The sequence below is a fragment of the Suncus etruscus genome, chromosome 15 (genome assembly GCF_024139225.1).
Source record: "Suncus etruscus isolate mSunEtr1 chromosome 15, mSunEtr1.pri.cur, whole genome shotgun sequence".
Lineage (NCBI taxonomy): Eukaryota > Metazoa > Chordata > Mammalia > Eulipotyphla > Soricidae > Suncus > Suncus etruscus.
This window is the reverse complement of record NC_064862.1, coordinates 36,445,292-36,459,608: the sequence shown is the minus strand read 5'-3', so window position 1 is coordinate 36,459,608 and position 14,317 is coordinate 36,445,292. Positions and strand designations below refer to the sequence as shown.

The 14,317-nt window shown below is 39.7% G+C and overlaps 1 gene segment (V, D, J or C); it reads right to left on the bottom strand.

Moving 5' to 3' along the window:
• Positions 1-691: 691 nt before the first annotated feature.
• Positions 692-11,476, bottom strand: LOC126029817 (immunoglobulin lambda variable 3-25-like). The segment is given in 3 exon segments: positions 692-765; positions 10,957-11,283; positions 11,410-11,476. Coding segments are annotated over 3 exon segments (468 nt in total).
• Between the last annotated feature and the right edge of the window lie 2,841 nt (positions 11,477-14,317).

Here is a 14,317-nt window from a genome sequence, read left to right as displayed (position 1 = left end):
GAGTGTTTTTGTCTTTAACTAAATCCTCTCCATTTGTAGATGCCTTGGCATATGCATCTTCCTGCCTTTTTTTTGTTGTTGTTGTTGTTGTTTTGTTTTGTTTTGGGTCACACCTGGTAGTGCTCAGGGGTTACTCCTGGCTCTATGCTCAGAAATAGCTCCTGGCAGGCTCAGGGGACCATATGAGATGCCGGGATTTAAACCACCGTCCTTCTGCATACAAGGCAAATGCCTTACCTCCATGCTATCACTCTGGCCCCTCTTCCTGCCTTTTTAATCTTTTATCCTAAACATCATGTACCTAGGTAGAGTCATCACGAACAATATAAGAGGGAGATCTGATTTTCAGTCAGTTTCTGTAGTCTCTGATGAATCCCAGGTTTCTCAGAGACTGTGAGCCTGGGGCAGGAATGGTCACTTGTCCCCATAAGCCTGCGGATCCTGTCACTGAATAATGAAGTTCTGTGGCCATAGCTGTTCCCTGACAGTGGAGTCCACTTCTGTTAGAGAGGGTCTGCTGAGGGAGGTTGTATAGGTCTCAGTCAGCAGCAGAAACATCACAGAAACTGGCTCACCCTAGAGGTGAAGCTGAGCATAGGAACTGATGCCCAGGGAGGGAAGGAGACAAGGGGCTTAGGCAGTGTATCTGTGGATGTGTCCTGAAGAAGCCTAGACAGGAGGCACGCACAGTCTAGTCATTTTCAGGATGAGGTGTCACTGTGTCCTGACATTCATCAGTGCCCAGGGTGACACTGTCTTCTGACCCTGTCTCAGTGGCTATTGGTCATCACTTAATTAAAATTACGCCATGACAATATTCTCCAAGGGCGGAGAAACCCCATATCTCTTAGGCCAAGTGAATTCCTTTTCGAATAACCCCAATATTTACTGTGCCATGGCAGGAGGGGAAAAAAAAAAGCAAAAAGCACAAAACGTTGTTTATTTTTATATATTATTTTTATCTTCATTTATTATTATTATTATTTTTATTTACCTATCTATTTTTGGTCAATTTCTTGGTTTTGGTGTGGTTATTAAAGTTGTTGCCCCCATTTATACTTATTTTTTCTCTTCTTTTCTTTTCTTTCTTTATGTGCTCTCCCATGTTTCTTATCTCAAGACCATGGCGGGTTTTTTTGTTTTGTTTTGTTTTGTTTTGTTTTTCTTGTAGTGCTTATCGTTATTGTTGAAATCCTCACTGGATATTTGACACTTCTTTTTGTACCGGTGGAGTGTTTCACCTTCTTTTTCTTCTTCGTCTCTCAAAACAATGATGAGAGCCTCTAGAAGAATTCCTCTTATTTTCGGCGTATTAGACTTTTACCCCAGTTCATTACTTTTCTCTTCTTCAAACAAAACCACGTAACTTGAACTAGCTAGCCCTGCCTCCCAGTTAAAGGGGGAAATAAGGGAGGCACCAGGACCAAACAGGTACAAGACTACTAAGTAGTAGGCTAGGTACTGAGGGGACCACATATTCTAGCAGCGCTAGGGGGAGGGAAGAGGATATGGGAGGTAGGACAAAAACGGAGGTGTAGGGAGGACAAATCGGTGATGGGAATCCCCCTGATTTTATGTAAATATGTACCTAAAATATTATTGTCAACAATATGTAAGCCACTATGATCAAAATAAAAATTATATAAAAAAAATTCTACCAAAGACTGAATTCAGAACCTGATCTGTCATGTCCAGAGCAATAATATAGTGGGTAGGGCTCGAGCTCCGGATGTGTTCAACCTCTGTTATATCCTAGTACTCCTTACTATCTCTTGAGCGCAATAGATTATAGAACCAGATGTAATCCCTCATCACTACCTGGTGTGTTCTAGAAACTAATTTGAAAAAATAAACAGAACCTGACATTTCAACTTCTCCCATTTTGTTTCTCACATGACCATTACTTCCTCCTTCCAATCTCAATACCATCTTGTCAAGACATCTTTTTTAATTATTACTTGTCCTACCCCAAATCTGTTGTAAATAGTTACTTAAAATTTACCTGTGGGCCAGAGTGGTAGCACAGCAGTAAGGTGCTTGCCTTGCATGAGGCTGATCTAGGATTAACCTCGGTTCGATCCCCAGCATCCCAGGAGTGATTTCTGAGTGCATAACCTGAGTAACCCCTGAGCCTCACTGTGTGAGGCCCAAAAACCAAAAAAAAAAAAAATCTCACCTTGCTGGAACCTGTTATTGTCTTCAAAACATTGTTCTATGTGCTCAGAATTGAGGTCATTCTCTTTGTTTTGTCTTGGTAGATAATACAGTAGCCTGTGTTAGCTGGACATTGGGATGTTCAAATGTTTTTGTGGTCCTCATCAGCTTGGCTGATTCACTTGAGAGCTAGAATTAGCATATTTATTATATTTTTTTTTATAAATTAAGGTCATTTCTTATAGGCTGAGTACTGTTTTCAGAGTTGGACAACGAATGGGGGAGAAACATTTAAAAGAGGTGAGGGTATAGCCTTTTATTCTTTTCCTTTGTTTTTTTGTTTTTTTTTTTTAAAGCCCCAGAATCAGCCCCAGAAAAAACCCCTGCCTTCCACAGACAATTGCTTTTATACATCCGAATCAGGTACCACCCTAGGGTGGGATCAGAATGCCAGGTCACACCCTAGGGTAGGGCACAATCACCAATCAAGGTAGGATCAGTAACATAATAATCCCATGGAAATGTTTACATACACAACACCAAAAATTTCAGATCCTAGAGAAGCCAGAAAAAACTGTGGAAATGACCACATTTTCACAGAATTATTTATGTGGCCCTGAAGAGTTTGAATTTTTTTCAGAAAAACAGGCAATTCCTACCAGTTTCAGATGATAAAAAATGGCAGAATTTGTTGACAAGTGTCATTAAAATGCAAACCATTTTGTTTAGGTCTGAGCTTGGCTACTAAAAACAGCCACTCTGGACATTTCCATCCTATGCCCTGACACACCCAGATCCTTTGGGCTTCTTCACCCAATGACTTGCTACTGCCCTTATGGTCATTATATATATATATGGGGAGTTGCTGCAAGTCCTGGGTCATGGAGATGCAAGTCATGGCCTCCATGATTAAGTTATTTAGACTCAATTCATACTGAGACATGAAAATATGAACAGGTCCAATTGCATTGGAATTGGCAGGTTTGAAGAGATGGACTCCATAGGTCTCTATTGTTATGCATGTTTTTAACTTGGTAGTGCTGACAGAGGACTCAGCAACTGCCTTTGTGGGTTCCACCACAGATCAGCCACCAACTAATACCTCCTCAGACCAATTTATTCTAGCATATTTTCACATGGCCTTTGTCTCAGTTTCCACCTTGTATATGCATAAGTAAAATAAGACACACTTGTTCAGTGTCACTTGTTATTTCTTATTAGTGACACACTAATTCTCAGCACCTTCTCCTCATAATTTGTGTTCTATTTTCTATTCAAAACATGGTAATTCATCTGCTCAAATACCTCTAAGCCAACACTGACCTTATACTGCACATTAGGCCAATGCATATCCCGTTCATAAGGGAGTTTCTGCCTCAGGAATGATTGCCCATGTGAAAGATCTCATGGCATTTCTGAGTGTCTCTCTTCTCAAACATGGATTTGATAACTGAAACTTGGCAGCTTTTCTGATATCATTATTTTTCTCATAAGAAGAGAAAAATATTTTTTTCTTTTAGTTCTCTAGCACGTCTCTTATATCTAGTCTTTGGAGCTTTGCTCCGGTCACCTCAGTGTCGAGGTCTGGGATCATATAGCAAAGACTCTACCTTCACCTTAGTGTTATTCAACTCCTCTGACTCCTGTTGCAAGCAATCAGCATGACATCCAATTTTCTTAATATTATGTATTTATACATATTGACATGTATGGTTATATTTAAGAGTGTGTGCAGATAGAGTTGTGTACATATACACTTTTGACTCCTCTTTTTATGTAGAGTTAATAGTATATGTACATTTGTATTCTAGAATTCTGTTATTTGGAACAGGTTTTCTTTTTTATATAAATTATATATTTTTTAAAACTTTATTACATACATGATTGTGTTTGGGTTTCAGTCATGTAAAGAATACCACCCATGGCCAGTGCAACATTCCCATCACCAATGTCCCAAATCTCCCTCCTCCCCACCCAACCCCCACCTGTACTCTAGACAGGCTTTCTATTTCCCTCGTACATTCTCTTTATTAGGATAGTTCAAAACATAGTTATTTCTTTAACTAAACTCATCCCTGTTTGTGGTGAGCAGCATGAGGTGAGTTGTAACTTCCAGCTCTTTTCTTTTTTGTGTCTGAAAGTTATTATTGCAAGAATGTCTTTCATTTTTCTTAAAACCCATAGATGAGTGAGACCATTCTACGTCTTTCTCTCTCTGATTTATTTCACTCAGCATAATAGATTCCAAGTACATCCATATATAGGAAAATTTCATGACTTCATCTCTCCTGACAGCTGCATAATACTCCATTGTGTATATGTACCACAGTTTCTTTAGCCATTCATCTGTTGAAGGGTACCTGGCTATTTCCAGAGTCTTGATATGGTAAATAGTGCTACAATGAATATAGGTGTAAGGAAGGGATTTTTGTATTGTATTTTTGTGTTCCTAGAGTATATTCCTAGAAGTGGTATAGCTGGATCATATGGGAGCACAATTTCCAGTTTAGGAGGAATCTCCATATCACTTTCCATAAAGGTTGAACTAGACGGCATTCCCACCAGCAGTGGATAAGAGTTCCTTTCTCTCCACATCCCTGCCAACACTGCTTGTTCTCATTCTTTGTGATGTGTGCCAATCTCTGTGGTGTGAGGTGGTACCTCATAGTTGTTTTGATTTGCATCTCCCTGATGATTAGTGATGTGGAGCATTTTTTAATGTGTCTTTTGGCCATTTGTATTTCTTCTTTGTCAAAGTGTCTGTCCATTTCTTCTCCCCATTTTTTGATGGGATTAGATGTTTTTTCTTGTAAATTTCTGTCAGTGCCTTGTATATTTTGGAGATTAGCTCCTTGTCTGATGGGTATTGGGTGAATAATTTCTCCCACTCAGTGGGTGGCTCTTGTATCCTGGGCACTATTTCTTTTGAGGTGCAGAAGCTTCTCAGCTTAATATATTCCCATCTGTTAATCTCTGTTTTCACTTGCTTGGAGAATGCAGTTTCCTCTTTGAAGATGCCTTTACTCTCAATGTCCTGGAGTGTTTTACCTATGTGTTGTTCTATATATCTTATGGTTTTGGGTCTGATATGGAGGTCTTTCATCCATTTGAATTTAACCTTCATACGTGATGTTAGCTGGGGGTCTAAGTTCAATTTTTTGCAAGTGGCTATGCAGTTGTGCCAACACCACTTGTTGAAGAGGCTTTCTTTGCTCCATTTAGGATTTCTTGCTCCTTTATCAAAAATTAGGTGATTGTATGTCTGGAGAACATTCTCTGAGTATTCAAGCCTACTCCACTGATCTGAGGGCCTGTCTTTATTCAAATACCATGCTGTTTTGATAACTATTGTTTTGTAGTACACGTTAAACTTGGGGAAAGTAATTCCTCCCATATTCTTTTTCCCAATGATTGCTTTAGCAATACTAGGGTGTTTATTGTTCCAAATGAATTTCAAAAGTGCCAGACCCACTTCTTTGAAGAATGTCATGGGTACCTTTAGAGGGATCGCATTAAATTTGTACAATGCTTTGGAGAGTATTGCCATTTTGATGATGTTAATCCTGCCAATCCATGAGCTGGCATGTGCTTCCATTTCCGCGTGTCCTCTCTTATTTCTTGGAGAAAGTTTTATAGTTTTCTTTGTATAGGTCCTTCACATTTTTTGTGAAGTTGATTCCAGGATATTTGAGTTAGTGTGGCACTATTGTGAATGGGGGTGTTTTCTTAATGTCCATTTCTTCCTCATTACTATTGGTGTATAGAAAGGTCATTGATTTTTGTGTGTTAATTTTATAGCCTGGCACCTTGCTATATGAGTCTATTGTTTCTAGAAGCCTTTTTGTAGAGACTTTTGGTTTTTCTAGGTAGAGTATCATGTCATCTGCAAACAGCAAAAGCTTGACTTCTTCCTTTCCTATCTGGATTCCCTTGATATCTTTTTCTTTCCTAATCGCTATAGCAAGTGCTTCCAGTGCTATGTTGAATAGGAGTGGTGAGAGAGGACAGCCTTGTCTTGTGCCAGAATTTAGAGGAAAGGCTTTCAGTTTTTCTCCATTGAGGACAGTAATTGCCACTGGCTTGTGGTAGATGGCCTTAACTATATTGAGAAAGGTTCCTCCATTCCTGCTGAGAGTTTTGATCAAGAATGGGTGTTGGACCTTATCAAATGCTTTCTCGGCGTCTATTGATATGATCATGTGATTTCTATTTTTCTTGTTGTTGCTGTTGTATATTATCTTGATAGATTTATGGATGTTAAACCATTCTTGCATTCCTGGGATGAAACCTACTTGATTGTAGTGGATGATCTTCTTAATGATGGATTGAATCCTATTTGCCAGGATTTTGTTGTGGATCTTTGCATCTGCATTCATCAGCGACATTGGTCTGTAATTTTCTTTTTTGGTAGCATCTCTCTCTGGTTTAGTTATCAAGGTGATGTTGGCTTCATAAAAGCTATTTGGAAGTGTTCCTGTTTTTTTCAATTTTATTAAAGAGTCTTGCCAGGATTAGTAGAAGTTCCTCTTGAAAGGTTTGAAAGAATTCATTAGTAAATCCATCTGGGCCTGGACTTCTGTTTTTGGGTAGATATTTGATTACTGCCTTAATTTCCTCAATAGTGATGGGGGTGTTTAGATATGCTACATCCTCTTCATTCAACTGTGGAAGATTATAAGAGTCCAAAAATTTATCCATTTCTTCCAGGTTTTCATTTTTAGTGGCATAGAGTTCCTCAAAGTAGTTTCTGATTACCCTTTGGATCTTTACCATATCAGTAGTGATCTCTCCTTTTTCATTCCTAATACAAGTTATCAAGTTTCTCTCTCTCTCTTTCTTTGTTAGTTTTGCCAGTGGTCTATCAATCTTGTTTATTTTTTCAAAGAACCAACTTCTGCTTTCGTTGATCTTTTGGATTGTTTTTTGGGTTTCCACTTCATTGATTTCTTCTCTCAGCTTTGTTATTTCCTTCTGTCTCCCTATTTATGGGTCCTTTTGTTGAGTACTTTATTTTATTTTATTTTATTTTGGTTTTTGGGCCACACCCGGCAGTGCTCAGGGGTCACTCCTGGCTATCTGCTCAGAAATAGCTCCTGGCAGGCACGCGGGACCATATGGGACACCGGGATTCGAACCAACCACCTTTGGTCCTAGATCGGCTTCTTGCAAGGCAAATGCCGCTGTGCTATCTCTCCGGGCCCTGTTGAGTACTTTCTAAGTCTATGAGCTGCGTCATTAAGCTATTCTGGTATGCCTCTTCTTCTTTCCTGATGTGTGCTTGCAAAGCTATAAATTTTCCTCTCAGTACTGCTTTTGTCGTGTCCCATAGGTTCTGATAGTTTGTGTCTCCATTGTCATTTTTTTTTAGGGAGGTTTTGATTTCCTCTTTGATGTCATCTCGGACCCACTGGTTATTCAGTATTAGGCTGTTTAACTTCCAGGTTTTAAAGTTTTTCTTCTGTGTCCCTTTGTAATTCACATATAATTTTAGGGCCTTGTGGTCAGTGAAGGTAGTTTGCAAAATTTTTACACTCTTGATATTATGGAGGTATGTTTTATGTGCTATCATGTAGTCTATTCTGGAGAATGTCCCATGTACATTAGAGTAGAATGTGTATTCTGGCTTCTGGGGGTGGAGTGTCCTGTATATATCTACTAGGCCTCTTTCTTCTATTTCTCTTTTCAGGTCTAGTATATTCTTGTTGGTTTTCAGTCTGGTTGACCTGTCAAGTGTTGACAATGCCGTGTTGAGGTCTCCCACAATTATTGTGTTGTTATTGATATTATTTTTCAGATTCGTCAACAATTGTATTAAATATTTTTCTGGCCCTTCATTCAGTGCATATATGTTTAGGAGAGTGATTTCTTCCTGCTATATGTATCCCTTGATTAATACAAAATGTTCATCTTTGTCCCTTACAACTTTCCTAAGTATAAAGTTTGCATCATCTGATATTAGTATGGCCACTCCAACTTTTTTATGGGTGTTGTTTGCTTGGATGATTTTCTTCCAGCCTTTTATTTTGAGTCTATGTTTGTTCTGAGTATTCTGGTGCATTTCTTGTAGGCAGAAAAAGGTTGGATTGAGTTTTTTTATCCGTTTAGCCACTCTGTGTCTCTTAAGTGGTGCATTTAGTCCATTGACATTGAGAGAAAGAATTGTCCTGGAAGTTAGTACCATCTTTATATCGAAGTTTGGTGTGCCTGTTGGTCAGTCTTGTCTTAAAGTAGGCCATTCAGTATTTCTTTTAAGAATGGTTTTGAATGTGTAAAGTTTCTGTGCTGTTGTTTGTTGTGAAACCATGTATTCTTCTGTCAAACCTGAAAGTAAGTTTTGCTGGGTGAAGTATTCAAGGCAAGGCATTTATTTCATTGAGTTTTGTCACTATGTCCCACCACTGCCTTCTGGCCTTGAGTGTTTCTGGTGACAGGTCTGTAGTAAATCTCAAGGATGTTCCTTTGAATGTAATTTCTCTTTTTGATCTTGCTGCGTTCAGAATTCTGTCTCTATCTGTGGGTTTCGTCATTGTGACTAAGATGTGTCTTGGGGTGTTTTCTCTGGGGTCTCTTTTACTTGGTACTCTTTGGCATGCAGGATTTGATCGCATGTATTCATTAGCTCTGATAGTTTCTCTTTAATGATGTTCCTGACCGTTGATTCTTCCTGGAGATTTTCTTCCTGGGTCTCAGGGACTCCAATGTTTCTTAAGTTGTTTCTGTTGAGCTTATCATAGACTTCTATTTTCATCTGTTCCCATTCTTTGAGTAATTTTTCCATTGTTTGATCATTTGCTTTAAGGCTTTTTTCCAATTTCTTCTGCTGTGTGGAATTCTTATTCATTTCATCTTCCAGTGTAGTAATTCTATCCTTAGCTGCTGCTAACCCGTGGGAAAGCTCAACCATGTTTTTCTTCAATTCATCTACTGAGTTTTTAGACCTGTTATTTGACCTGATATTTCAGTTTGGAGTTTTCTCATTTATATCTTCATATTCTCTTGATTCTTATTAGTGTTCTCTTCTATACTTTCTTTGAATTCTTTGAACATCTTCCATATTTTGTCTCTAAACTCCTTATCTGAGAGATTGACTAGTTGGTTGATCATGTTCAAGTCATCAAAGTTGCCATCGTCATTCTCTATGTCTGGCACTGGCCTGCATTGTTTCCCCATTGTCACACTTATATTGTGGGTTTTTCTATGTGTTGTGGTTGTATTCATTGGCTAAATGATGTGCATGGCCGTGAAGCGAAGTGGAGCGGCTGTGCTCCTCTGCTCCACCCTTTCTGGTCTTGTATACTCACCTCCAGGGAAGGCTCCAGGGAAGGCGAACCATCCGCAGATGAGCCACACACAGAATGAAATCAGGCCAAAAATGGAGCACAGCACAGAAGACAGGCAGATAGGGGTGCTGGCATCTGAGTTCCAGCAGAGTTCAGCGGTTTCTGGAACAGGTTTTCTGATTGTGCTTGATGGGTTTTTTTTTTTCAGGAACATATTAGTTCCATTTTGTATTTTGGTGACTAGGAATTTTAATCTACCTGAATTTCTACTCACAAGGCAAAGTGACTTCTGAGAAACCAGTCTCCTAAGAATAGAGAACAACATTGAGTTCTCACAATGATACCAATTCTTTGGGAATAATGCATGAAAAGAATCATGGAGCTATATTAATTGCATTCTACTTATGATCTGGGAAGAAGCAGATCTGTTTTTATTGGGGTAGAGATTTAGACTTAAGTATCTGCCTTTATTTCTACATCAATAACATTCCAGAGCTATTCCTCATGGACATACAGTGTCCCACCAATTGTTATGGTATTTTGCATAGAGATTGTGGCTCTAATTTTACTTTTCAAGGAACTGACTTTGCTTTACATTAAGGGTTAGACTGAGTCCATTATACACTCATAAATTTCTACATCTTCTCCAAGAACAGAAATTCATGCTGAAATGAGTGGAAAAATGTGTTCAGAATGTCCAATTAATATTCCAGCAGGATGTTAGAATGCAGAAACTGGAGCAATAGAAGAGCAAATAGAGTGCTCTACATCAACACAGATAATAGCACTATATGGAATGTTTTTGTTTTTGGGTCACAACCGCCAGCTCTCTGGGGTTACTCCTGGCTCTATGTTCAGAAATCACTCCTGGCAGGCATGGGGGCCATATGAGATGCCTGAATTCGAACCACCATCCTTCTGCATGCAAGGCAAATGCCCTACCTCCATGCTCTCTCTCCAGTCCACTTTATAGAATCTTAAAATTGTGAGGGGTGATCCCACAGTGAAGAGTTGGAAGTAAGTCCATAGTACAGTCAGGTGTAAACAAAAAGAAAAATCTATTTTAGAAAGCTTCAGAACATATTCAACACCTTGTATCAACTAAATCTGGCTTTCAATATGAAGGCAAATGTTTTTAAAGATCTAGGACCAAGTTTTGAAACAGGATTGGTAAACTAGTTATTGACCTACTATTTTGCTACACTTCAGAAGCCATATTTAATTCTGGCATAGATATCTAGTTTTGAAAAAAATAAAGTTTCATCTAAAGATACAATATTCTCCATGCAGGTCTTATCAACTCAAAGAAATACCCAGTCCAGGCAATACTAGGGTACCTCCACCTCCTGTGAGTCCTGAATGAAACCACAATTACACCTGTGCAGACAGACCTGCCTGAATAGATGGGAAATGGGGAACTTGGATGTCAGATGTGGGCCTGGGCCATACTATTCACTACTGACCACAACTTTCTAGAACTGATACAGAGTTAAACACAGATGTGCAAAAGTTGTTGTCTTACTTCCCCACCACCCTGTAACACTATGGTTATTATCACTGCTGTCCCATAACTGACAGTAATAGTCAGCCTCATCCTCAGCTTGGACTCTGCTGATGGACAGGGTGTTTGTTTTCCCAGAGCTAGAGCCAGAAAATCGGTCAGGGACACCTGAGGGCCTCTCACTATCCTTATAAATTAGCAGCACAGGGGCTTGGCCTGGTTTCTGCTGGAACCAACTTGTATATTTCTTATCAAGTAATTCTCCAGAGCAGGTGATTGTTGCTGTCTGACCCATTTTCACTGAGGCTGAGGGTGTCTGGGTCAATATGTAGGAGGAGGTCACATAACCTGAAATGAAAAGGGAGAAGATGTTGTAGCATATAAAAAGGTTCATTCAACAATCCCCAGAAGAACTCAGTATTTCTAGACTGAGATCATGCTTTGGAGCATGTGCTCATGGTCATTGAGGCCTACAGCTACAGTGGGGCCCCAGAGGCACACCTGTGCAGAACATGAGCAGGAGCAGAAGTTTGGAAGACATGGTGGAGACTGCAGAGCTCTGTTCTGGCACCTCTCAGCACTGTTAGGCTCTCTCAGGTCTCCTTATTCCCTTCTCAGGCCACTAGGCCCTGTGGGGGTTCTTTTATGCAAATCAATTTCTGTAGAGATCTTAGGAGATAAATGCCTCACACCAGTCATAGTGACAGTAATAGTCAAACAATTAGTGCAGCTTCCCTAAGCTTTTTCCTCCTGCTCACCACATGATAAAATCAGTTTGGTCTCTTTGTGATGATCTCTGGAACATGCATATTTTTAGCACATAATTGTTGTCCTTAGACTTCCTGCCATGAAACATCTTGGGCTGGTGTCAGTAGTGGTCTGAGCTTCCTGGAGCCAGGCCATGGGCTTCCAGTGGGAATGAACAATAGGAGCCCTGAAGTAACAAAGGGAGTCCAGTGCCCTCCATATTTCCTACTCAATGCTGCTTCTACTCAGGGGCATTTTTCTCTTTTTTTCTGGCATTTGACTCTACATTCATTGCAAACTGGTCTTCCAAGGGCTTCTCTTTTTCTTTGTGAGTGTGCTTGTCAAACCACCACCTGCTATAGGAGATTGATAGAGCATTTAATTTTGGTTTTCAATGGGTGTTTTTGTCTTTGACTAAATCCTCTCCATATTGTAGATGACCTTGGCATGTGCATCTTCCAGACTTTAATCTTTTATCCTAAACATCATGTAGCAAGGTAGAGTCACCAGGAACTATACAAAAGAGATCTGATTTTCATTCAGTCTCTGTGGTCTCTGATGAATCCCAGGTTCCTCGGAGGCTGTGAAACTGGATCAGGATGGTCCCTTGTCACCCCCAGGATGTGGATCCTGTCACTGTGTCCAGATCTGTGCCCTGAGAGTGGAATCCACTTCTATCTAGAGAGGGTCTGCTGAGGAATGTTGTGTAGATCTGAGTCAGCAGCAGGGACCTTACAGAGACTGGCTCACCCTAGAGGTGAAGCTGAGCATAGGAATTGCTGCCCAGGGAGAGAAGGAAGACAAGGGCCACAAGCAGAATGTCTGTGGATGTGCCAGGATACAGTTTAGACAGGAGGCACAGTCTAGTCTTTTCCAGGATGAGGGTGTCATTGTGTCCTGACAATCATCAGTGCTCATGGTGACACTGGCTTCTGACTCTGTCTCAGTAATTATTGGTCCTCAATTACTTGAAATCACACAAAAGATTGAATGTAGAACCTGATCTGTCAAGTCTAGAGCAATAATATAGTGGGTAGGGCACTAGCACTTTATGTGTTCAACCTCCATTGTGTCTTAGTACTGCTCATTATCTCTTGAGCCACGAGATCATAGAGACAGGTATAATCCCTGAGCACTACCAGAAATATCCTAGAACCAAATTGAAAAAACAAACAGAACATGATCTTTAAACCTCTCCCATTTTTTTCCTCACCATGACCATGATTTCCTCCTTTAATTCTTGATCCAGTCCTGTCATATCATCTCTTCTTTATTTCTACCTGCTCTACCCCAAATCTGTTATGAATAGTCACTTAAATTCTCAAGTTTCTGTAATCTGCTATTCTCTTCAATACTATGGTCCATGTGCTTAAAAGTGGGGACATGCCCTTTGTTTTGCCTCTGGTAGATTCTAGTGTAACATGTATTGGGGGACATCAAAATGTCCAGATGCTTGGGGTCCTCATCAGCTTGACTGAAATACTGACAAACTATGTTTTTAAATATTGTTGAGTCCTTGTTTTAGATTTATAAATATACTACTCTTCCACATTACTGATGTACCAGAAGCCTAGACTCAGCATCCCCCTACTTCAATTTCTCATCTTCTTTATTGATTTATTTGGATTGTTTGTCCTTATCCTCCATCGACACAGGAAAGAAGCTCTCTAATACTAATAAGCATAATAGGAAGAAATCATTTTATAATACATGAATAAATTTATGTAATCAAAAGAGCACCACAGAGGATAAAACATATTCCTTTAAAATCGTGAGACATTGCACACAGAAATGTGACATCTCTTGGTCTTGGATATGTGCACAGATAACAAACACCCATGTGTGGACTCCTCATAGTTTTATCTGACACTGTAAATAAAGAACAGGGATTGTGGTTCAGGTGCAGAACACTTGCATTGTATGTAAAAGGCTGTGAGGTTGATTCTCAAAAACACAAAACAAAGATATGATTAAAAATTGTTTAGTAACAATTACATTTAATGTTGTCAGTGACATGTGATATGTATGGTTTTATACAGACAATATTCTGTTCCCCCCGTCAGACTATCTATTTTCTTCTACCAGTATCACAAGTGTCTAATTCACTCTTTAAAGTCCCCACACATCCCCACTGTTCTTATGAGAGTATGTAATAGGATCAGAGAACTGATCCCAGAACAGAGCTTATCAGGGCAGTGAGATGTGGGGAGTGGAGTTGATGGTAAAGGAAAGCATGTTCCTGAGCAATGGTACTACTTCAGCATGATTGGAGAATATTTTTCTGTCTGAATCATTGAATTCAGATCAAATGGGAATCAGGAAAGATTTGTCACAAGGACAAGTGATGTATACACAGTGACCAGGTTTTAGCAGAACTAAACTGAGTTCTGTACAGACCTGAAATGCTGTTCCTGACCCCACTACTGTTTCTCACTGTAGGATTCCAGAGTAGAAGAATGAAACCACACAACTGGAATAAAGTTTAATACTTTAATCTCTCTGCCAACAAGATTACCCAGCCTGACCAGCCAGGGACATCCCCTGTAGCAGATGAGCCCCACCCAAGGTCATGGTGAAGATTATATAGGGAAGGGATATAGAGAGGTTCCAGCTTTCTGATGATCCTTAAAATAAT